At 44.5% G+C, this 25,757-nt stretch overlaps 1 protein-coding gene and 1 pseudogene across 10 annotated transcripts in view; one reads left to right on the plus strand and one right to left on the minus strand.

The window, feature by feature from the left end:
• Positions 1 to 25,757, plus strand: part of adgrb1a (adhesion G protein-coupled receptor B1a) — a 197,052-nt gene that overhangs the window by 148,130 nt on the left and 23,165 nt on the right. For 9 of the 10 annotated variants that reach the window (XM_088998803.1, XM_088998795.1, XM_088998794.1 and 6 more), the window contains 2 exons: positions 21,058 to 21,156; positions 24,951 to 25,122. In XM_088998803.1, coding sequence (XP_088854929.1) covers positions 21,058 to 21,156; positions 24,951 to 25,122 — 271 coding nt within the window. The remainder of the gene's footprint in view (positions 1 to 21,057; positions 21,157 to 24,950; positions 25,123 to 25,757) is intronic. The other variant, XM_088998799.1, reaches the window with a different exon arrangement.
• On the minus strand, positions 15,248 to 15,366 carry LOC148896631 (5S ribosomal RNA; annotated as a pseudogene).

The following is a 25,757-nucleotide window of genomic DNA, read 5'->3' on the forward strand; positions in this document are numbered from 1 at the left end:
CTGCATTTTTGCTTTGCCTTTACGTTTCAAGGTTGTTCATCAACAACTTACTGTTGCAACTGGTCTACATTAAAAAATAAACATCGATGACAGAACCCTTTTTTTTTAATTTACCAAGTTTAGACGGTGATCCATTCTCAAATGTTGGTCACAAACAAAATATGCCACTGTTAAAGGAGTTTGCCATTAATGTATTGCCATAACAACATTACCACATGATTTAACATGAGACAGGATACACGTTCAACGTATAGAGATAAAAGAAAGGGGGTGATCTAATATCAGAGCTTCTGGGCACTGTTTGAATTCAACAACCTTACAGCTTTCCGAATGTATTCCTCAGCCTTGTGATACTGCTCTGGATGTGCCAGAGGCTCTTCTCTGAGGACAGGAATGGAAAAGGGTGTAGGGTTGGCTTATACCTTGTGTTTCCCCAAAACAATCTTCTGAGTGACATGCACGGTCCTTCGGTGAGCATTCCTTTCAGTAGCCACTATTATCACACCATGATGCTGATGTTGAGAACACTCTCCACTATACATCTGTTTCAGCTCTTCAGACACAGCTCCTCAATCTGGCATATCACAACATTCGTAGAAAGTGGAGATATACATGCCACGTTATCAGAATCACAATCATCTTTATTGGCCAAGTATGTAGAGAAGGAATGTCTGTCCGGTAGTACACGTTGCACTAGTATCATCATAAACAGGACATGACAAATATGCACAAGGATATTCCGTGATGTAAGTGTACCATTGTGTGATAGTAACACCCAATGACAATTGTGAGACAATGCGCAAAGTATCAAGCAGAGCTTGAGTATTCAGTGGTAGAATACAATACTATATCAGTTGTTCGGTTCGTGCAGAAAGTGACCAGTAGTAGTATTTGTCGTGCAACGAGTGTGCAATTATGAAGATGTCCTTGAGCGTTTTAAGTGTCAGGTGCTATGGAATATAGATCAGTGACAGTGGTTCATCTGAGTACAGAGCTGAACAATGATTTTAATGGTAGTGTTGTTCCACATGGTTCTGCAAAATGGTAAAGAGCCACTACTTGGTAGATTTGGGTTACCGGTACTGTTTCGGGAATTCGAGGCTAGAAGGAAGAACCTGTTAAAGTGTCTGCTGGATTTGGTGTGCATTTTTTACAGTTTTTGCAGTGTCCAAGTCCTCAAGAGTGGGCAGGGTGATGCCAAATATATCTTATACTGTCCTAAATTCCAATTGCAATTGGATTTTTTCCTTTTTATTCAATGACTGCCATATAAAACTGTCTTAGAACCCTGTGTGGCAGGCCATGCTTACTCAGCAGCCTCAGGAAGTACATACTCGTATCTCACGATGGAGTTGGTGTTGACGACACACTTCATGTCCTGGGAGACTGATTCCCAGTAACTTGAAGGTCCCGACGGTTGACACAAAGCAGTTGGATCGTGTGAGGGGCGGCTGTGGTGAAGGATATTTCCAGAAGTCCACGATCATCTCTTCTGTCTTGACCGTGTTCAGCTTTAGGTTGTGTCGGCTGCACCAGACCTCCAGCTGTTCCATTTTTTCTGAGGGAAGAGGTTCTCCGACTCCATGATATGTTCTCTGAAAGGGGGATACCAATGTATCCAGAAACAACACCCACTGCCACTCCTCCAATGTGTGTGGAGAGGTGAGAGGACCTCTGTGTTTCCTAAAGTCCACCACCATTTCCTTACTGTTCTTCACATCAAGCCACAAGTTATCTTTGCACTAGTCCACTGTTCTTCATTCTCTCTGTACTCGGACTGATCGTTTTTCATGATGATTCCTACTACTACCGTGTTTCCCACAGCCTGGGTATTTCACAGAGCAGTCATAGGTCAGTAGTGTGAACAAGAGGGGACTCAGTACACAAGTCTGTTGATTTCTGGCAGCATATGAAAACCTACCCCTGTAAAAGGCATACTTGACCTTGCGTGCCTTACAAGACACAATATAACTCTCAAGTTCTTATTATTAGGCGTTGTAGCAAAAATAGGGGAATGAATTCTACAAGTAGGATTTTTATTATGTTTATAAATCACAGATGTAGTAGTGATACATTCACCTGACTTTGGTACAGGATGTGTGGCTTTAATTCTTATTCAGTAATGATGTCAATAAGAATATGAAATGCCGTCCGACTCTTTGGACTGGTGTATGTTGAAAGAGGCATATGAGCAAAAGAACGGCACGTGGTTTCACCCATTCGATAACTGGCTTGACAGTAGCAGTTTGATTGGAAGACTCGAGTTGAGACCAAGCCATTAATACTGAACAATTACAGTAAGCATATCGTAATGGCTACTAGCAGTGCTTGAAAACACACTTCTCTATTACATAAAGAATTTAAAGTTGGTTGTTTATATTTTTTACATGCTGAAAAAAATCTTAGGTAAATCCATATGTATAGTATTTGCACTTCAGACCAAAGCAATCAGAGTTTGATGATGGATTTCGAATTACTGTTGTACCTTGGCTTACATACTTAATTGGTGTGTTTAAAAAGTGTGTATCCCAAACATTAATTTCCCATGGGAAACCATTAAAATGAGAATAATCCATTCCCAGGTCCCCATAAAACATAATTTTCTACTTTATAATTTTCTAAGCCTTAAAATTAAACAAAATAGACATTATTTTATGTATAATAAATGTGCTCTTGTATTGTAATTAAAGAAATACGCTGTACTATATAATAAAGTTGTTTTATTTACCCTTGTGATGGTCGTTGATGGCTTGATGGAATGGAGTGGCCGGTTTCATCAGCATTAAACACTTGTGGAGGAACGTAGCCTTGTTCTTCCACCATCTTGAGGAATGATTACTTGTAAGTATTGGCAGCTTTATCGTTAGAACTGGCTGCCTCACCATGACGGATGACACTATGTATGCCTGTACGACGCTTAAAGTTCTCGAACCATCCGTAGCTAGCCTTGAAATGATCAATGGATGACATACTTCCAGGTTGCCTCTTGACGATATCCAAGTGAAGTTGCCATGCTTTCTCTGCGATAATTTTACCTAGTTCCTCATCAATTGTGTTCTGTTTAGCTGGGTTGATAGCTTCTTGCATCAAGTGTAGAGATGGCTTGTGCGGGTTATTTGTGGAACCTGATTGATAGGATATTTTAACCTTGCAGTCTACACGTTGTGATATCATGAGAGGCTAGCTCTCAGCGGGACAGGACAAGAAGTGCAATGGGCGACAGGTTTGGATACAAACAAAAGGTTTTAATCAAGGGTTCCAGGGGGAATTGCCACGCAACAAAGGTTTGAATAGTGTCTCTTCCAATACTTCTCTCTTCTGATGCTTAAATCCAACTAAAGTCTCTTCTGAGGTAAAACTGAAGACGGAGTTCTTTTCCAAGAGTCTCAAGGCCTCACCCCTCTTGACGTCCTCCTCGTGTAGCCTAGCCACCTTAGCTAGGTTCAAATCCAGTGTCAAGTCGTGTGGTCCCAACTGGCAATGAGTTCCACGCAGCAATCAACTTCTTCACAGAGCACAGCAATCGAGCTTGTCTTTCCCCAAGCTCCACACTCAGAGGCTCTCTGCCTTAAGAGCCTTGCTTGCCAATCAAGCCCTGATCAGCTGCAGGTGTGTGGTTTTAATTGCTGCCTTCCACCAGATGGGGCCAAGACTCTCTCTGGGTGGAGCCATCTTAGGGGGATGTATTTGCTCTCCAGGACACAGCCTCTCGTGACATCACAACGTGTATGTAGTCAAGATGTCGGGGGACATCTCTTAATGCAGGGGAGAATGTAGGGGGTTAGAAACGACCTCCGTTACTGTATGTTATTCGATTAGACTACCAAGTCAGGAGCGGGCGCTACGTGCCTGTGAATGGAACAGAGGAAGATGATGTAGGCTCAGCTCACGCATGCGCAGCCAGTGATAAATGCCGCGGTGTGAAGCTGATTAACACGTTTGTCTCGTGTCGTCTTTTCCTCGTCGTTCACAGTGCTACCTGCCTGTGACGCCTTTGGACCGACCCAGGTATCCCCTAGGCCTGAGGCCGGTTACATGTATCAATAAAATTGAAATTAGTCCAAATTTCACTGTGTTTTGTATCAATTTTCTCACCCTCTCTCTGTCGTCTGCCTATCTATTTTTATTTACAGCTCTGTCTTTCTGTAACCCCCACTCCCCTCACCGCTGCGTTCTTGACCAATCACGTGCGGCTTTAACCAAAGACTGGGGGCAGGTAATAGAGTACAAAAAAAGTCGGCTGCCATTTCCTTGTTAGGAGAACGGGCTCGTTTGCGAACGACACACTACTCACTGTGGCGCACCGTGTGTATTCTGAAAAATAGTTTGTATGCCAAGATTAATTTCTCATAAATTTAACGTTCGTAACCGAAAAGTTTGTTAGCCAAGGCATTTGTCAGCCGAGGTATCACTGTACTATTTTCGTTCACTGACACAGTTAAAGGACACCCGACATCACTTTTTTGTTTCCTAACTGACATTAGAAAAACGTTTTATAGCATCTAAAATACCCAAAACACGCAGTATGATATTTTTTTGCCAAATGCAAAACACCAATAAAAATTACCAAAATCCAAAATCTGCAAAAAAATGAATCCGAAAGTGGCCAGTTTCAGAAGGTCCCGCCCCCTTGTTTGTGGCGTCACCCCAAGACGTCTTGCCTGGCTGGAGAATCAAAACAATGGCAGATTCGGAGAATATGCTTTCTTGTTAAAATGGCGACAAAGCTCCGTGTAAGGAATTAATCAGCCCGTTTCCACCCACCCATATAAATTAATCAGCCCGTTGAAGTCGGGTGCGTCTTACCCTCCAATTCAGGGTTTGACCAAAGCCAGGTGAATAACCACTGCTATAGAATGTTGAGACACCAATGCAATGCTCTGTGAAACCTTGTGATCTCCCTGTGCTTTCTGAGGCTGTCATTTTAGTACATGTATGCGGAGAATTCCTTACACGGAGCTTTGTCGCCCTCTTCTGCCTCTTTTTGGTGCACGAAGTTTTCAGACCAAACAAGTACAGCAAAATGCATTGATGTGATGGAAGGACTACTACAATGTGTCCTTTTTTCGGTCATGGGTGTTCCATCAGTGACGTAGGGTGAGGACTCATCACCAACTCAAAAACAAGACTTCCGGAATATTCAGTGTGAGTCTTAAAACGTAAAATATAGCTATATGCGGTCATTTGAAGCCATTTTACAAATTATGGACACAACTTGTCCGGAGACGTCGGTTGTTAACATCAGCCATTGGTGGTATGTTTTTTTAATTGTCTCTTCTGTCGCAAAACAAAATCAAAAATATATTTCATGAGAAGACCTGGGAGTTCTTCAGTTGCCCATATACACACTGCCACACACACACACACACACACACACACACACACACACACACACACACACACACACACACACACACACACACACACACACACACACACACACACACACACAAATGTACCAATAGACCAGAGGTTCTTAACCTTGTTAGAGGCACCGGTTCATGTGCACATTCATGTTTGTAAAAAAAATAGACAAGCTACATGTGACCATGTCAAAAGTAATTGACGTTTGAAGTCGGGTGCGTCTTACCCTCCAATTCAGGGTTTGACCAAAGCCAGGTGAATAACCACTGCTATAGAATGTTGAGGCACCAATGCAATGCTCTGTGAAACCTTGTGATCTCCCTGTGCTTTCTGAGGCTGTCATTTTAGTACATGTATGCGGAGAATTCACACACAAATGAAATGAACTACATCAAATTACTGTTTCCAAACAGCTCAACGTGGTTTTGGGCCGTTATTACACACTTGTGTTTGGATGGAGGTAAGATAAAATGAGAAGACATTTATTTCTCTCACTGGATAAATTCCTAATTTACAGCAGCAAAATTGTCAAAATGAGAAGTAGAATAATAAAAAAATATATAAATAATTAGATTTATATGGCTTCTACCTAATATATCATGCACATTTAATATAAGAATAATAATAATAAGATAAATAAGACACATAGATCAATCACACCATTTTGTGTGTGCATTTGGGTTGTTATTAATGCAGAATGTAAATACATTTTTCAATGGATTACGCTTTCATGATGTGTTACTCAAGGTTAAAATTGGAATCATGTTTAATTAAAGTTATTTATTCCAATTAAGTACACAGGAACATTTCAATAAGGCAGAATTCTCCGAGAGACCAGCTTCATTGCTACCTGCATTTCAACAACAAATTAATTTGACCTCGTAAAATTAGGCAATACTAAAACTATTCAACTTGAAGATCGGTTGAATTTTATTCAATAGTAGGTTTTATTCCATCAATGTGATTCTCTCTCTTGCTCTCTCTCTCTCTCTCTCTCTCTCTCTCTCTCTCTCTCTCTCTCTCTCTCTCTCTCTCTCTCTCTCGCTCTCTCTCTCCCTCTCGCTCCCTCTGTCTCTCTCTCTCTTGATCTATCTATCTATCTATCTATCTATCTATCTATCTATCTATCTATCTATCTATCTATCTATCTATCTATCTATCTATCTATCTATCTATCTATCTATCTATCTATCTATCTATCTATCGAACAAACAAGGTCTGCGTCAGGTGCTGGGGAACCAAAGAACCTTGATGAAAAATGGGCTACTGGAACAAAGCAGAGATGGACGAGATGCGATAACATGGCTCTATTGGAATGATACTACTCAAGCAACCCTAGTCAAAGGGGTTTCATGCGGAGAATGGGGGCTGAATGGTTACTTTGAAACCCACAGAGACGGTTGACGACGAAACCACGAGTAGCTCAGTGTTCCAATATCCACAAACGGCAATGGCTATCACAACTTGAGATTGATGAGGTACAACACAAATTCTGAGGTGAAGGGCCCCTGGCTGCCACATCAGAGGAAGAGGTTAGACCAGACATTGGGAGGCAAGCCCCAATGAATGATGAGATTGGGAAGCCAGCCCCAATGAATGAAATCCTGAGCGAAGCAGCAACTGACCTGAGAGATAAGATCATGGCAAGAATGAAAGCGGGGCAACTAAGAAACCGATTACAACGGCTATGTGAAGTACCACCTGAAAGAGTAATGGAAACAGTGAATGCAGCACTGAGAGTGATCCCCACCGGAACGATCACGGAAACCAATGAGCTGATATACGCTTCAGCATCAGTGATCCTAGAGATGCTTGGCTACAAGAGCAACCGTGAGAGCCACGAGATTCGTAACCCACCATGGAAAAGACGGGTGCAGGCTAAGATCAAGGCGGCTCGGAAATATGTGAGTCAATTGACGGAGACCCAGAGAGGTGTCAACAAAAGGCCAATACCCAAGAGGTACATGCAGATAACCATACCTGAAGCACTCGAAACTGCTAAACAAAGACTCTGGGCCTTGTCCAGTCGCCTAAAGAGGTACACGAAAGAGAATGAGAATAAACAGGCTGTTCGCAACACAACCTGCGAAAGTGCACGCTCAGTGGCAGGGTTCTAACAGCAGAGCAGACGCTCCAAGGCTGTAAACTCAAAGATACTGGAAAGGCATATGGGAGAAGGAGGTCACACATAACAGCAGTGCACAATGTTTGGTGACTCTGAAAGAGGAGCACAGCAACCTCCCTGAACAGAACCCAGTTACCATCACAGCGGCAGACGTACAAGAAAGAGTCTCAGGTATGAAAAACTGGACAGCACTAGTAGTTGTGGGCTGGATATGGTCCACACCTACTGGCTAAAGAAACTCACAGAACTCCACTAGCGCCTAGCAGCACAAATGAACCAGTTGCTGATGGATGGGACTCACCCAGGATGGCTAACTGAAGGGCGAACAATCCTGATAATGAAGGATTCCTCAAAGGTTGCAGTTCATTCCAACTATCTCCACAACATGGAAGCTCATGTCAGGCATCATTGTGGCTAGGATAAGTGGACACATGGATCAATACATGAGCAAAGCACAGAAAGGCATTTGTAGAGATACTACAGGTGCCACACATCAGCTGCTGGTTGACAGAACAGTCGCACAAGACTGCAGGTCCCGACATACCAACCTGTGCACAGCCTGGATTGATTACAAGAAAGCATATGACTCGATGCCACACACATGGATCACTGAATGATTGGAGTTGTATAAAGTCAACAGGACCCTGAGAGCCTTCGTTGCAAACTCGATGAGGATGTGGAAAACCACACTTGAAGCCAATGGCAAGCCAATAACATAAGATTACATCAAATGTGGCATATACCAAGGTGATGCATTCTCACCACTGCTGTTCTGCATAGGACTGAAACCCCTCACCCAAATAATCGCCAAGACAGGCTATGGATACCGCCTCAGAAATGGAGCTACAATCAGTCACCTCCTCTACATGGATGACATAAAGCTGTATGCTAAGAGCGAAAGGTACATAGACTCCCTGATCCACACAACCACAGCAGTGACATCGGCATGTCATTCGGGCTGGAGAAATGTAGTCGGATGGTGACTAAGAGGGGCACTCCCTGAAGGAACAACAGCAGACATTGAAAACAGCTACAAGTACCTCGGTATACCACAGGCCAATGGCAACTTCGAACTAGCAACAAGGAAAGGGGTTACGACCAAATACCTCCAGGTGGTGATGCAAGTCCTAAGAAGCCAGTTCAATGGCAAGAACAAGACCCGGGCAATAAACAGCTATGCCCTGCCAGTAATCCGATACCCTGCAGGAATAATAAGGTGGCCAAAGGAAGAGATTCAGACCACGAATGTTAAGACCAGAAAAATCTTCACCATGTTTTGAGAGTTCCATCCCAAGTCCAGCACCCTGAGACTGTACACAAGCCGTAAGGAAGGAGGCCGGGGACTAGTGAGTGTGAGAGCCACTGTCCAGTACGAAACATCCAAGCTCAATGAATACATCAAAGAAAAGGCTCCAACGGATGATGTACTCAGAGAATGTCTCAGCCAATGGGGAACAGAGGATGAGGTGCTGGAAGGGGGACAATCCTGGGAGGAAAAGCCCCGACACGGGATGTACCACCGAACCATAACTGAAGTGGCTGATCTCAAGAAGTCCTATCAGTGGCTAGAGAGGGCTGGCCTCAAGGACAGCACAGAGGCACTCATCCTGGCTGCTCAAGAGCAGGCCCTGAACACCACAGCCATAGAGTCACGGATATACTACACCAGGCAAGACCCAAGGTGAAGGTTGTGCAAAGATGCACCTGAGACAATCCAACACAAAACTGCACGGTGTAAGATGCTAGCAGGGAAAGCCTACATGAAGTGCCATAACCAGGTGGCTGGTATAGTCTACTGAAACATATGTGCGGAGTATGGACTGGAAACCCCAAGGTCAAAATGGGAAACACCTCCCATGGTAGTGGAGAATGAACGAGCAAAGATCCTGTGGGACTTCCAGATACAGAATGAACAAAATGGTAATGGCCAACCAACCAGATATCGTGGTCTTAGATCAGGGATGGGAAAACTTTTTGACTCGCGGGCCGCATTGTGTTCTAAAATTTGACAGAGGGGCCGGCCGGGACAGGAGCATTTGGAGAGAGTGGTTGGGCCGGAAATACTAAACCTAAAGCATTAAAGGACAACCGACGCCTCCGGACAAGTTATGTCCATAATTGATAAAATCACTTCAAATGACTTTGACTGAGCATATTTTACAAAGATTCCACAGCATATAGCTATAGTTTACCTTCTAAGACTTGCGCTGAATATTCACGAAGTCTTGTTTTCGAGTTGATGACGATCCCCATGTGACGTCACGTTTGGACCGCCCCTGACCGAGAAAGCGACACACAATGCATTTTGGGTACTTTGTTTGGTCTGAAAACTTCGTGTTGATCCATGTTGATGGCGAAATTACAAGGAAAACACATAAATAACGCCATGGTGAATCGTTGTGTGTTGCACCAAGACAACTATTTGATATTCGCTGACACAAATACCCAGCTGACAAATCAGCCCATTTCCAACAGAGCTTCTGCATTTTCTGGGTGCTACATTGCTGTCATTGACGTCTCGAATTTATATGGGAGGACTCCTTGAATCAATTGCAAACATTTATGTTTTCCTCTTCATAACTATTTGAATCATATTCATAACTGGATGAGTAACAAGAAAACATCTCAGAATCTGAAGCCATTGTTTTGATTCTCGAGCAAGGCAAGACGTCTTGGCGTGATGTCACGAACAAGGGGGTGGGACCTTCTGAAACTGGCCATTTCCGGATTCATTTTGAAGTCATTTTTATTGGTGTTTTTCATTTAACTAAAAATATCAGCCTGCCTGTTTTGGGTATTTTAGATGCTATAAAACGTTTTTCTGATGTCAGTGGGAAACACAAAAAATGGTGCCGGTTGTCCTTTAAATCAGAATCAGAATCTTTATTGCCAAGTATGTAGAACACACAAGGAATTTGTTTCCGGTAGAACACGCTGCACTAGTATCGTTGTCAAAAAAACTGCTAAGTGGCACTATACAGTTCCATTTTGGCTACTGTTGAAAGAGTTCAAAGAGTTAATGGCTTGGGGGAAGAAGCTGTTTAAATGTCTGCTGGATTTGGTGCGCATGGATCGGTAGCGCCTGCCTGAGGGGAGTAGCTGGAAAAGGTGGTGGGCAGGGTGCGGGGGGTCCAGTAGGATTTTCCGCGCCCTAGTTTGGATTCTTGCAGTGTGCAAGTCCTCGAGAGTGGGTAGGGCGGTGCCAATGATTTTTTCCGCCGTCCTAACTGTCCGTTGAAGTCGGATTTTGTCCATTTTTGTGGCGGCCCCGAACCAAACGGTGATGGAAGAACACAGGATGGATTCGATGACAGCCGTGTAGAAATGTTGCAGCACCTCCTGTGGCAGGCCATGCTTCTTTAGCAGCCTCAGGAAGTACATTCTCTGTTGGGCCTTTTTCAGGATAGAGTTGGTGTTGACCTCCCACTTCATGTCCTGGGAGACTGTGATTCCCAGGAACTTGAAGGTCTCAACGGTTGACACCAGGCAGTTGGATAGTGTGAGGGGTAGCTGTGGTGATGGATGTTTCCTGAAGTCCACGATCATCTCAACTGTCTTGAGCATGTTCAGCTCCAGGTTGTGACGGCTGCACCAGAGCTCCAGCTGCTCCACTTGTTGTCGGTACGCAGACTCGTCGCCGTCTTTGATGAGACCGATGACCGTGGTGTCGTCTGCGAACTTTATGAATTTGACAGCTGGGTGCGTTGAGGTGCAGTCGTTCGTGTAGAGAGAGAAGAGCAATGGAGAGAGGACGCATCCCTGCGGGGCTCCAGTGCTCGTGGTTCGTGTTGTGGATGATATATTTCCCAGTCTGACCTGTTGTGTCCGTCCTGTCAGGAAGCTGAGGGTCCACTGGCAGATCGTGGGGGACACACCAAGCTGGAGAAGTTTGGGGATGAGGAGTTCTGGGATGATGGTATTGAACGCAGAGCTGTAGTCCACAAACAGGATCCTTGCGTAGGTTCCTGTGTTGTCAAGGTGGTCGAGGATGTGATGCAGTCCAATGTTGACTGCATCCTCCACAGACCTGTTTGCCCGGTAGGCAAACTGAAGAGGATCTAGCAGAGGTCCGGTGATGTTCTTTAGGTGGTTCAGCACGAGGCGTTCAAAGGACTTCATGACCACAGACGTCAGAGCAACAGGTCTATAGTCGTTCAATCCCGAGGGTGCTGGTTTCTTTGGAACTGGGACGATAGTAGACTGTTTGAAGCAGGATGGGACTTCACACTGCTCCAGGGATCTGTTGAAGATTTGTGTGAAGACCGGAGCCAGCTGGTCAGCGCAGACTCTCAGGCAGGAGGGGGACACTCTGTCAGGTCCTGCAGCTTTCTTGATCTTTTGCTGCTTGAAGAGCCGTCTAACGTCCAGTTCGTGGATCTGTAGGGCAGAGGGCGGAGATACGGTAGTTTCTGGTAATGGTGGGCAGACCGGGGAAATGGTGGTGTCCTTTTCAAATCGGCAAAAGTATGTATTTAACTCATCAGCCATACCATATTTGTACACTGCTTGGGGGGAGGGTAAACGATAATTTGTTATTGCTTTCAGGCCATTCCACACCGATGCAAAGTCGTTAGCGGAGAACTGTTTGTTAAGCCTCTCCGCATAACTTTTCTTTGCGATGTTAATTTCCTTCGTCAGCCTGTTTCGGGCGAGTTTGTAAACTGCTCGATCGCCGCTTTTAAATGCGGATTCTTTCTCTTTCCTAAGCTGCCTGAGTTTGGGAGTGAACCATGGCTTGTTGTTGTTGAATGAGCGGAAGGACTTTGTTGGTACACACATGTCCTCACAGAAACTGATGTATGATGTTACAGTGTCTGTGTATTCATCCAATGTGCCCGTTGAAGTTTCAAAGACGCTCCAATCAGTGCAGTCTAAGCATTCTTGTAGCGATAACTTTGCTTCATCTGTCCATGTTTTAACTGTCTTGACTACCGGTTTTACACATTTGAGTTTCTGTTTGTATGTGGGAATTAAGTGGATTAAATAGTGGTCAGAAAGACCCAATGCTGCATGCGCAACAGACCGGTATGCGCCTTTGAGTGCTGTGTAACAATGATCTAGAATGTTTTCTCCTCTGGTGAAACAGTCAATATGCTGCTTATATTTGGGAAGTTCACGGTTTAAACGTGTTTGATTAAAATCGGCCAAAATGATCAGGGGTGATTCTGGATATTTTATTTCGAGATGGTTTACATGGTCCGCTAGCGTTTGTATACACGCGTTAGCATTAGCTTGTGGCGCGATGTACACGGCAACGAATATAAAGGAAGCGAACTCACGTGGCGAGTAGAATGGCTTGCAGTTGAGAGACAGCGATTCCAAACCAGGGCTGCAGTGTGCGTCGAGCATCGTGACATCGGTGCACCATTCTTCCTTCATGTAGAAGCATAGTCCACCGCCTTTGGATTTCCCCGATTGCTCCGTATCACGGTCGGCCCGAAGGAGACGGAATCCGGGTAGGTGTAGTGCGGAATCCGGGTGGCGGTCACTGAGCCAAGTCTCAGTGAAGCACAGCGCAGCAGAGCGGGCGAACGTTTTATTGGTCTTTGTGAGAAGCAGAAGTTCGTCCATCTTGTTTGGTAGTGAGCGTAGATTAGCGAGGTGGATCGATGGGAGCGGCGTTCGAAATCCACGCTGCCGAAGCTTGACGAGAACGCCGGCTCGCTTCCCCCTCCTACGGCAGCGTCTCAAAGCTCCGTACAGAGCTGCTACGCCGCTCGCGAGCAGCCCCGAAAAACCTTGTAGATTTTGGTGTGTCGGTGAAAATAGTCCAAGAGTGGATTCCCCAATGCTCAGTAACTCTTCCCTCGTGTAACTGAGTCGCGTAGGATCGCAAAAAACAAATGAAAATGACAAAACCAGGAACAATACTAGGGAGCGTGTCACCGAGGCTGCCATCCGCTGCGCCATCTTGGATCATATTGGATCAAATGTAGTGTGTACAAACCTCATAGCACAGTAAGAACCCAATTTATTAACTGTCTTTCAAATGTGAAAAATATCCCTGATCAGTTAATACATTTGTCTCAAGGAATATGGCGTTTACATACTATTTCGCAGATACTTGGAGGAGGAAATGGAAATAGATTAAAATAACATATGCACTGTGATTCATCAAGATTGCGTCTGTTTTTAATAAGTTTTCATTGAAGGGGCAAAGTTAAAGAAATCAACATTTATTGAAAAATGGAATCACTTTCAACATTCAAAACATTATTCCACAACGAAATATTCAAGCTCAATAATACCTACTTGTGTTAAATTCCGCCAAATCATAGATGGTTTGTCCTGACAGCGCGCTCAACAAACTCCTCACTGACGCCCTCGCCTTCACGCGCAAACAATACACGTGTACCGTCGCCGAGCACACAGACATAGGCTACCTGCAGTGAAATTTTCATACTCGGCACGGCAGCCAATCAGAAGCCTGCTTCTTTCTTCCGGACTTTCGCAAGCGTTATAAAGTCGTGCAATTGCATGTCATTTTCCAAAATAGATGCACAGAACCTCAGCCCAGAAGAAAGATTCAAAAGAAGCTAACAACATATGTGACACTACAAAACGTAAATTTACATTAAACCGTGACTGTAAAGTGTACGTGAGACTTATGAAAGGGGCTTAGTGGCTCATAGGAAGCAATGCAAACTTTGCATTGTGCACCACAATGACAATCGACTACTGCAGCAAAATCTAGCCATGCACATTTACCGTAAATTAAGCAAGGTAGCGTTTGTAGTAGGTACATTCTTAATTTAAAAAAAAACTTTATACTTTGTGACAATGTTTTTTAATATGATTACTTGTCTCATTGTGCTTCAAGTTGTGAAAAATGGGGCAGGCAACTTTTCAGTTATCTTCCCTGTTGTCCGCTAATTTTTTGTCATGAGTTTCATACACTGTTTTTACTATAATTTGGGCAGGTTCGGCGGGCCGGATTAAAAAGCCTAACGGGCCGTATGTGGCCCGCGGGCCGTAGTTTGCCCATGCCTGTCTTAGATAAAAGGCAAAGGAAGGCCGTTGACATGGATGTAGCAGTCCCGAGTGACGGAAACATCACAAAGAAGGAACACGAGAAAATAGAGAAATACCAAGGGCTCAGCGAGGAGCTGGAGAGAGCCTAGAAGGTAAAGATGACAGTCGTGCCTGTGGTGGTCGGAGCACTCGGGGCAGCGACCCCCAAACTCGACGAGTGGTTGCAACAGATCCCAGGAACAACATCGGATATCTCGGTCCAGAAAAGCCCAGTGCTGGGAACAGCATGGATACTTCACAGAACCTTCAAGCTTCCTGGCCTCTGGTAGAGGACCCGAGCTAAAAAAAAAGGGGGACAGACACCACCCATGGGGGGAGACGAGGCATTTATAAAATGTATATATATATTCGTCGGCCTCCATCGGTCATGGCTGACCATGGATGACTGTCGCGGTGGACAGTGTGCCTGGGCGGTGTATTATGGAGAGCAGGCTGTCGCCTATGCAGCTTGCTCCCCCTCTCCACCACGCTGACTGGACCAAAGGAACAGCTGAGCTGATACAATTTTGGGATCAGTATGGTCGCAGGACCTGCCGGAAAGGTAGCGGAGTTCGCCACCAAGCCGCCTTAGGTGTGCCATTACCGGATTGATTTCGGGTTTACTTCCATAGGAGCTGCCGGAAAGGTAGCGGATCTCGCCACCAGACCGCCTTAGAGGCTCCGGAGACTCGTGGATGGCGGGGTCGTCTTGACACCCGTGTAGGTCTATAGTACCTACCCACTGCCAATGTACAGCACCTGGTATTCCCAGGCGGTCTCCCATCCAAGTACTAACCAGGCCCGACCCTGATTAGCTTCCGAGAACAGACGAGATCCGACGTTTTCAGGGTAGTATGGCTGTGTATATATATATATACAGTGATACCTCAGTTCTCGACCATAATTCGTTCCTGTCACGTTCCGGCGGCGACAGTGGCAGCTGACGAGCGGGAACGTTAGGGATTGGTGGTGGATCGCTAAGCAGGACAGAGGCGTTGGTGCAGGCAGTAGAGTTATTAACAGAAAGCGCGGGTCCGAGAAGACGCAGACTCGGCAAAAAGTTTGTAGAACAAAACAAAGAATGACTAAATGACAATGCTAGTGGGTGAGCGGCGGCAATCCACCCAACCACACTAACGAAGAAAACAAAGAGGCACACGGGGGTGCAGAACAACCTACAATGCGGTGCAATAAAACAAACACGTTCGTGGCTAGAATCATTCCTCGGGCGAAGCAAATCACGTACTGATTACACGATCAAAGTACTGGCAGGGCGCGAGGCGAAGTATCTTCCGACGCTGGGTGAGTGCCAGCGTCGGGTTTAAATGTTCAACAGTCAGTGATGAGGAAATTGACAGCAGCTGGCGGACGGCGGGAGCGGAGGCCCCGCCCAGCTGTCAACTGGCTCATGACAGGGTCCAGGATCCAGGCTCGCGGGACCCATTGACGATCCTCCGGTCCGTAGTCCTCCCAGTCGACCAGGTACTGGATGCCCTTTCCCCTGCGTAGACCGGTCCTCCGTCCATCATCTGCGGCGGGGGGGGGGGGGGGGGGGGGGAGGTTGGGCGGGAGGAGGGGCCAAGGGGCTGGATTCAACCGGTTTGATGAGAAAGACATGATAAACCGGGTGGATCTTCATGGAGGCGGGCAGCCGTAGTCGGACCGTGACCGGGTTGGATGGCCTCCACTACGAAGGGGCCCACGAATCGCGGACCCAATTTGAGAGTGGTCTCGGCCAGCCGTAGGTCCCTTGTGGACAACCAGACCTTCTGGCCCACCTGGTAAGCCGGCGCGGGACGGCGATCCGCAACCTTCTGGTTCCGGGCCGCCGTGCGTGATAGGGCTGCCCTGGTCTCCATCCATACACGATGGGCCCGCGGAAGATGGTGTTGTATCGACGGGACCTACACCTCCCCTTCCTGTGTGGGAAAGAGCGGCGGCTGGTAGCCATAGGCCGACATAAACGGTGACCGACCTGTGGATGAGGAGACCAGGGTATTGTGGGCATATTCCACCCACGGGAGATGGATGGACCAGCCCGAAGGACGACGGAGGCACACGCAGCGCAGGGCCGCCTCCAGGTCCTAGTTCTTCCTCTCGGTCTGGCCGTTGGACTGTGGATGGTAACCGGAGGACAGGCTGGCCGACGCCTCCATGGACCTGCAGAAACGCTTCCAGACCCGGGATACGAACTGGGGCCCTCCATCTGACACGATGTCAGTAGGGATCCCGTGGAGACGGACGACGTGTTTGACCAATAGTGTCGCCGTATCGATAGCGGACGGCAGCTTGGTCAAGGCACGAAGTATGCCGACTTGGAAAACCGGTCCACTATCGTGAGGATGTCCGTCTTACCACGGGATGGGGGGGAGGCCGGTGATGAAATCCACTGATATGTGGGACCAAGGGTGCGGGGGAACAGGTCGGGGGCGGAGCAGTCCTGCCGGGGGCTGATGGGAAGCCTTGCTACAGACGCACGACGGGCAGGCCTTAACGAAGTCCGCCACGTCGTCGCGGAGCCGCGGCCACCAGAATCGCTGGAAGATGAGGTGCTCGGTGCGGCTCACCCCTGGGTGACACGCCACCTTGGATGCATGCCCCCACTGGAGCACCTCTGAGCGCAGCGACTGGGGAACGAACAATTTGCCTGTGGGACAGTTATCGTGAGCCGGGGTACCTCTTAATGACTCCATGACCCTCCATTCGACCTCCCACTGGAGCGCCCCCACGATCTGGCGGCCGGGCAGGATGGGTTCCGCGAGGTCTTTCTTGCCTGCTGGCTCGTGGATCCGCGAGAGGGCGTCGGGCTTGGTGTTTTTGGTCCCTGGACAGTAGGTGAGGGTGAAGGAGAAGCGGGTTAAGAAGAGCGCCCACCGTGCCTGCCGTGCGTTCAGCCTCTTGGCGGCCCGGATGACCGCCAAGTTTTTGTGGTCGGTAAGCACGGTGAACGGCTCTTTCGCCCCTTCGAGCCAGTGCCTCTACTCCTGAAGAGCCAATACGACGGCGAGCAGCTCCCGGTTGCGTGGGCCATTCTTCCACCGCTTCGGTCTTGGCGGGGTCAGCCCGGATCTGCCTCCGCTCCACGATGAAGCCCGGGAAGGATAAGGAGGAGGTGTGGAATTCACATTTCTCGGCTTTGATGTATAGTCGGTTCTGCAGCAGCCGCTGCAGAACCAGCCGGATGTGCTGGCGATGTGCCTCGAGGGATTTTGAAAAAATTAAAATGAAACAGAAAATGTTCAGAAAATCCCTCAAGACGTCATGAATCAGATTCTGGAACACAGTGGGTGCATTGGTGAGGCCAAATGGCATCACCAAGTACTCGAAGTGTCCCAGAGGCGTCTTAAATGCGGTCTTCCACTCATCCCCCTCTTTAACCCGAATGAGATGGTACGCGCTCCGGAGGTCCAGTCTAGTGAAAACGGTCGCGGCCTGGAGGGACGCGAAGGCGGAGTCAATCAATGGGAGCGGATATTTGTTCTTGATACACCCCGTAACGGGCGGGGTGTGGGATGTTGGGTTCGCGGCTCATAGTTTGGCAAGGGACGGCCCCCGAGGCGGAGGCGCCACTGGTCTCAAGTCTTTCTACCCGATGGGCCAATCGGGTGATGTCGTGGCGGACCTCCGCGAGGGCGGGCACCAATTGACCGAGCTGCTCCGCCTGCTGAGCGAGGACGGAGAAGATACGGTTACTGTCTGCGGGATCCATGTTGGTCGGAAGATTCTGTCACGTTCCGGCGGCGACAGTGGCAGCTGACGAGCGGGAACGTTAGGGATTGGTGGTGGATCGCTAAGCAGGACAGAGGCGTTGGTGCAGGCAGTAGAGTTATTAACAGAAAGCGCGCGTCCGCGAAGACGCGGACCCGGCAAAGTTTGTAGAACAAAACAAAGATGACTAAATGACAATGCTAGAGGGTGAGCGGCGGCAATCCACCCAACCACACCAACCAAGAAAACAAAGAGGCACACGGGGGTGCAGAACAACCTACGACGCGGTGCAATAAAAAAAAACACGTTCGTGGCTAGAATCATTCCTCGGGCGAAGCAAATCACGTACTGATTACACGATCAAAGTACTGGCAGGGCGCGAGGCGAAGTATCTTCCGACGCTGGGTGAGTGCCAGCGTCGGGTTTAAATGTCCAACAGTCAGTGATGAGTAAATTGACATCAGCTGGCGGACGGCGGGAGCGGAGGCCCCGCCCAGCTGTCAACTGGCTCATGGCAGTTCCAGGACCCGTAAATGTCATCTTCCGGGATTGCGTAATTTTGCACCCTCGTGTGCCATTTGCTTTTTGGCGTAGTAAGCGGGGCGGATCACCCCCTGCCTTCTTACTCGCTTTGTTTTCTTTTATTTGTGAATAACATCCTGCTTGGTTAGTACGTGTCTGCTTTGGGATCCCAAAAATTCCACGATGTTCCGACGAGTCAGCTGCCGTCACTCTCGCTCGGAACGTGACAGCTACGGATGACGCGGCTACAGGATGTTCTTTTCTCTTAAAAATCTATCCAATGACACTTGCTCTCACTCCCACAGTCACATCACTAGATTTCACAGCCTCCTTATTCTTTAATATCGTACTGATCGTAGATTTCGCCATGCTGTATTCCCTAGCCAGATCAGACACTCGCACACCTCCTTCATATTTTGCAATTATTTCTTTCTTAAATGCAATAGTTGTACACACTACTTTTCTCTTGTCACTTTAAGCAGCACTTACTTTCTTTGGAGGCATGATTAGGGGCTAAAACTGTTCGTACACCTATATTAAACTCTAGAGCAAAATGCAGCACATCCGCAAGCGACAACAGTTGGTCACGGAGAGAGCGATACACCCGTACGCCGCTCAGCACCCCAACCTCGCGTACGCACTCACGTGTCGTATTGGTGTTTGAACGCCGAAGCAAGAATATCACGAATATTTTGTTCGAACTCCGATTTGTTCGAACTGTGAGGCGTTCGAGAACCGAGGTACCACTGTATATATATATTAGTTTCTATTGCTTTTTTATTAGTTTGCTGCCTTTGGCATACATTGAGCAAGTGCATTGCCCTTTCCCTTGAAATTAAATTTCTTCCATGATGTGGTATTTCATTAGAGCATCAGAGAATCCACAGGCTACAAATTTGATTTCTCTCTGTTCGTTGGTTTTAATTGTTGTTCAGGAAACTTAACTGGATCGTGAGTGAAAAATTTAATGTCTGGAGAGTTCAATTTAGCTTGGTGAAAACGGTCCAATCGCACAAAAAAATTCACTGCCGACTGATGATTTAGGTTGTGCGATTGTGCAAAGCTGTTTCAAATGAGGTTGCGACATTGTGTAAAACATAAAGTCAGATACCTACCTGTTCCTGTTTCCCACCCGTGGGATGTTCTCATCTTCCTTTTTTGTAGCCTGTCCCAGTTATTTTGGAACACTCTAAAGCCATGGAATTCAGCATTAATATATATTTGCTAAAGACAATAATGTGCAGCAATTTGAACATTAAATATCTTGTATTTTTGGTGCATTCAGTTTAACATTGGTTGAATATGAAATGCAAATGATTGCATTCTGGTTTTATTTATTTTCAACATAACATCACTGCTTCATTGAATGGAGTTTGTAAAAATGACTACTTTTAATTCATAAGAGGACATGGGAATGGTGAATTTGCCTCACTGCTATGCAATGTTATACTATTCTTGTGGATGGTTGGTGGTAGATTTGGTTCAAAGTCAGCTAAAAATCTCCACAATTCCTCTTTAAAGTTAAACTTACCAACTGCCCTCTTCTACATTTTTTCAACTGCTGCTTGAAAGTGTTTTTTTTTTCAGTAAGCCTCACTGTCACGTCATGGGTGAAGAAATTCAGTGCGGGTTAGGTATTATACAGCCTATAACCACATTTACAAAATCGCACTGGTGCGTCAGACTGGCTTGATCAGCATCAAATTTTCTGAAATATGTGGTTTAGATTCACACTTAATTGCTCAACAGGTCATCCAGCAAACCAACTATTTTTATCCATTTTGGAATTACAATACAAATAGTTGTTTTCTTGTGTAGATCTATTGTGTAGACATGGATGAGATAATCACGTGTATGTAATATTGAATATTATCCATCATTCCATCATTCCATCCATCCATCTATCCATCTATCCATCCATCCATCCATCCATCCATCCACCCATCCATCCATCTCTCTTTCTCTCTATCCAATAAATGCAAAGTAATGGTTAGCTGGTAAAATGTTGAACATCTAGTGCAGAGTCACAAACCCTTCAGACTTACATAATCTATCTTTTTTCCCTGTTCAGGAAAATCAAATATGCAAAGACATTCTTATCCCTTCCTCCATCTTCTTCCAAGTCATATACGGATAAAAACATGAAACACAAACAGTCTGAGCCAGCCCATAACCCTGAGAGAGAGAGTGTGCGAGACCACTGTGACTCACTGTTTGCGTGACTGTTTTCTTTTTGTGTGCTTGCATATGTACATGTATGAATCTGTGTATCGGTGCATTTGTATCTGTTTGTGTTGTTGTTACAGCGTGTTAATTTGACTTTGCAGTCAGATGACAGTGCCACTGTACAATATGACGCTCAAATGTGCCAAGTGTGGAGTTATCTCGTCGGCTGATGTATCCGCCACAGCTACCAGTAACGCCATGTTAGTTCTGCTAATTATTTTTTCTGAACTCTTCTTCACCCCTCTTGTTCTCCCTACATTGATTGATTTTGTTTTCATATTGTTTTTATGAAATTTAGTAGTACAGTATATACATGCAATTCAGAATATGTATTTGCCCCGACAACAGTACTAACATTGGCCCAAGATATTTTCTTGTTTTGCTGACACTTTGAAACATCTGGTTCAACATAAAAAGCACAATATGAGACAAGGGATCAACATTGACCTTTTATTCACTGGCATTGTATTTGTAATGTTTTTTTTTAATGTGAGCCAAAAGAATAAAACAGACATTCAATAGGTTAAAATAAAGCAGTCATATAGGTATACCATATTTTGAAATACCTGCATCATGGTTATGAAAGAATTAAAACCACCAGTCTTGGCATTCTTCTGTGGTGCAAGTTTTAAGTCTGGCTTTTGACCCTCCTGCTTGTTCTGCGAGGTATTCAGTACCGTTAACCTCTTTTGCAGCTCACTTCATGCTTTACAGCAGGGGTGTGCCGAAGTGCGTTGTTCGCGATCGACCAGTATCCCGCTAAGTGGCTGGATTTCCATTGCAAGGCTTTCTCTCAATCCACGCCAGCCCTCTCAGTTATGCTATTGATATAACTGCCTGTCAACTGGAGTGAAAGAGAGAAAATAAATCAGAAACTAATCCTGGGCATTCAGAGCCGTTTATTGATTGTGCAATCAGTGGCTTTTGGTCACATTAAAAAAATTGTGAGTTCCGACAAAAGTATCTCAACCTATCCAGACACAGAAGCCTGAAAGTAAGATCTGAAATGGTAAGCTCTTGTCTCATATTTATCGTTGTGTGTCAAACCTGAACTTTTCACAAAATAGTAATTATTCCAAACAAAATAAAAACCGTTTAATAAGGAGAATCAACTTTGGGATTTGACACATAATTTTATGAGTGTTTTATGGTGACAGACAAAGCTCATTCATAATCTGTTGACAACAGATTTTATTAAAAAAATGTCAGTTCATTTCATGTATATACTGTACAGTATGGGCTATACTTATGTACAGTGTATACCATGTATGCACGAAAAAGAAAATATTTTTGGTTGCATATTATTAAAATGTGTTCAACTAATGTTAATAATTTCTTTATTATGGAGGATAATACAATAACATTGCATAGGTTTTCCACAATTTAATCATGTGCTACCATATGTAACTGTTCGAATGAAGTAAATCCAGAGCATCTTTCTTTTCATTTGTGCGGGTATGAATGTGTGCATGTGTGATTGTTGATGTGTATTTTATTTCTAATTGCATGATCTGATATGATATTGCTGTGTTGGAACAAAACACCTAAACTCCCACTATACCATACCGACCCCCATCTTCTATATCTATTATGTATCTACTACAATTTCAGTTGCTTTGTGTATTTGTATTTTACAAAGGTGCTTCTATCTATCTATCTATCTATCTATCTATCTATCTATCTATCTATCTATCTATCTATCTATCTATCTATCTATCTATCTATCTATCTATCTATCTATCTATCTATCTATCTATCTATCTATCTATCTACCTATCTATCTATCTATCTATATCTATCTATCTATCTATCTATCTATCTATCTCTCTCTCTCTCTCTCTCTCTCTCTCTCTCTCTCTCTCTATCTATCTATCTATCTATCTATATATATATATATATATATATATATATATATATATAGTAAAGTCTCATTATATCGATATTCTCGGGAGTCCGAAAAAATATCGATATAACCGGACTATCGATATACCTGATCCTGCGCGCATGTAATTTTCTCCTTGCGTTCATAGAAATAGTATCGTAATAAGCGGTACTATCGATCATCATCAAGCCTTCATGGCGACACTTTTGGGATAACAATTTAAAACATTTTCAGTTTACCTCAGCATTGATCCATTGGTCACTTTAAATATTTTACCCAATATCTAATAATATACGACAAACATATTGGTTTTTGACACTGCACACACTATGAAGAGAAAAAAATACTCCCTAAAAAAATCCAAACATGAATGTTGACTAAAATGAATGTTGCTCATTTTACCTGCTTGGAAAGTCAGGCCTATGTAGAGTTGTCATTGAATCATGGATTTTAAGATGAGACACTTTTTGGTTGGGTTGGCTTCTTCCAAATGGGGTCAAGGAATACAAATAATTTAAAATAATTTCAAACTGTTCTGTGTCATCGTTACAGTTCTTACATGTTTTTGAGTAAATAGTAAAGCAGTACGACTTGAGGTTCAGCCATCAAACAGGAAATCCATGATCCAAATTGTTATTAATTGGTTGAGTCATCATCCAGCATGTTTTCAGCACTTCAAATGTATAACAGAAATGCAATGAGACACTTTTTGGTTGGGTTGGCTTCTTCCAAATGGGGTCAAGGAATACAAATAATTTAAAATAATTTCAAACTGTTCTGTGTCATCGTTACAGTTCTTACATGTTTTTGAGTAAATAGTAAAGCAGTACGACTTGAGGTTCAGCCATCAAACAGGAAATCCATGATCCAAATTGTTATTAATTGGTTGAGTCATCATCCAGCATGTTTTCAGCACTTCAAATGTATAACAGAAATGCAATGATCTCTGATTTACTCTTTCTACTCGGATAAAACAGATTAATACATTAATAATTACATACATACATGATTACAGATTTATAAGACTACATGTACTAATGATGTAAACTAACATGAATAAATATTTCTGGAACACCCATTAATCTTCAATTAGATACTCAACATTTTAGGTGACATTGTAAGTGGGAGTGATAGTTCAAGGGTGTCAAACTCATTCTTAGCCACAGGCCACATTGTAGTTTTGGTTTCCTTGAGGGTCGTTATGAATTTGGGGAGATCATTAGAATGTTTCAGCTCCTTCACATATTACATCCAGAATGCACAACAAATTAATGAATAATTAGTTTTCAAATCAGAAGTCAAGAATAATGACTGTTATTGTGGTTTACATGGGACGATTTGAAACTTTGATTCGGAATTTAGCAAGCATCACGGCACTTGACATGCTTGATTTGCTTTCGCGGGCCGAATAAAATGATGTGGCGGGCCAGATTCGGCCCCAGGGCCTTGACTTTGCCGTCAGTAAACCACTTGGTTCCCACAGTACGGTTTTATTTTTCTTCTAAATAACTGGTTAGCATCCATTCCAAGCGAACAGATACTCAGATATGTTGATATCAACGTTATGTTGAAAAGAATAAAAAAGTAAAACAAAAGTAAACAAAAAAGAATGTTTGTGAAAAAAATACATTTAGGATACCTCTTGAGGCTATGCCCCCGTCCTGCTTGCCCTTCTCTGCTATTTTTTTATTCTTTACATTCTGTACCAACCTGACTATCCCCTTTTCCCTCAGTATTTACTGTTGTTGTTCCTTCTCATCCCTTTAAAACTGCAGTATATCTTGTAGTTTTTCTCAACATTCTGAAACATGCATGCATGAGATATATGTAAATACTATTGGATGTATGGTTTACCTGTTTTGATTGTAGTCCATAAAATGTGTTGTGATGTATTCGTGCATTGTTGAAATAGAAGGCTCTAATCTCTTTCTTTTTTCAAACAAATGAAAATTTCAGGGGAGCTTTGATTCGTGGATTCTGAATTTTCAATCATGGGAATTAATTGTGTTTTAAACATGAAGCGAACGTGTAGATCAAATCATCTGCTTTTTAGGTTATTGTTGATGAAAGGTCATCGCAACTGTGAGTGACTGCTCTCCTGCTTTCCTGCAGGGCCTCACTGTGGAGCTCCTGTGTGGTTTTGCCCCTTCTGGCTCTCACATGGATGTCAGCTGTACTTGCCATCACTGACAGGCGCTCTGCACTATTCCAGATTCTATTTGCTGTCTTTGATTCTATGGAAGGCTTTGTCATTGTAATGGTGCATTGCATCCTACGAAGAGAGGTATCTTGACATTGCCACGCCAACATCAATGCCCATTTTAAATGTCCTGTTTTTTTTTTTTTTTCTCGAAGCAATTGTGACTGCATTGCTCTTTGGTTGGGTTCATTGCATTCACCTACTATGTTGTTAGTCCAAGGAGAATAATTTCTAAAGGTTTTGCACTCATTCCTTCACCACATTCTTGCTCCCTAATGTCTAATTAGCATTTCAGAGCCATGGTGTGGCCTTTGTCAGATGCTAAAATTTTTCAGGTCTGCCCCCAGCTGCCTGACAGCCTATTCGGAAATATTCAGAAGTACAAACTCAAGCCCAGTTACTCCTGATTCTGTCATTTAGGTTTCCTTCAACTGCTTCCAATATATATATATATATATATATATATATATGTGTGTGTGTGTGTGTGTGTGTGTGTGTGTGTGTGTGTGTGTGTGTGTGTGTGTGTGTGTGTGTGTGTGTGTGTGTGTGTGTGTGTGTGTGTGTGTGTGTGTGCTAAATGTATCATAGAAGAGAATGGTACAATTAGAAATAAACTTTTTCAAATACAATGGCTCATAAAAATAATATGCCTCATCATTTGTCGTTTTATGTCAGAATATGTTATAATTTGACATTGTGGCTCATAATATGGTGCGCCT

The sequence above is a fragment of the Hippocampus bargibanti genome, linkage group LG06, assembly GCF_051943395.1.
Source record: "Hippocampus bargibanti isolate YZ-2025 linkage group LG06, ASM5194339v1, whole genome shotgun sequence".
Lineage (NCBI taxonomy): Eukaryota > Metazoa > Chordata > Actinopteri > Syngnathiformes > Syngnathidae > Hippocampus > Hippocampus bargibanti.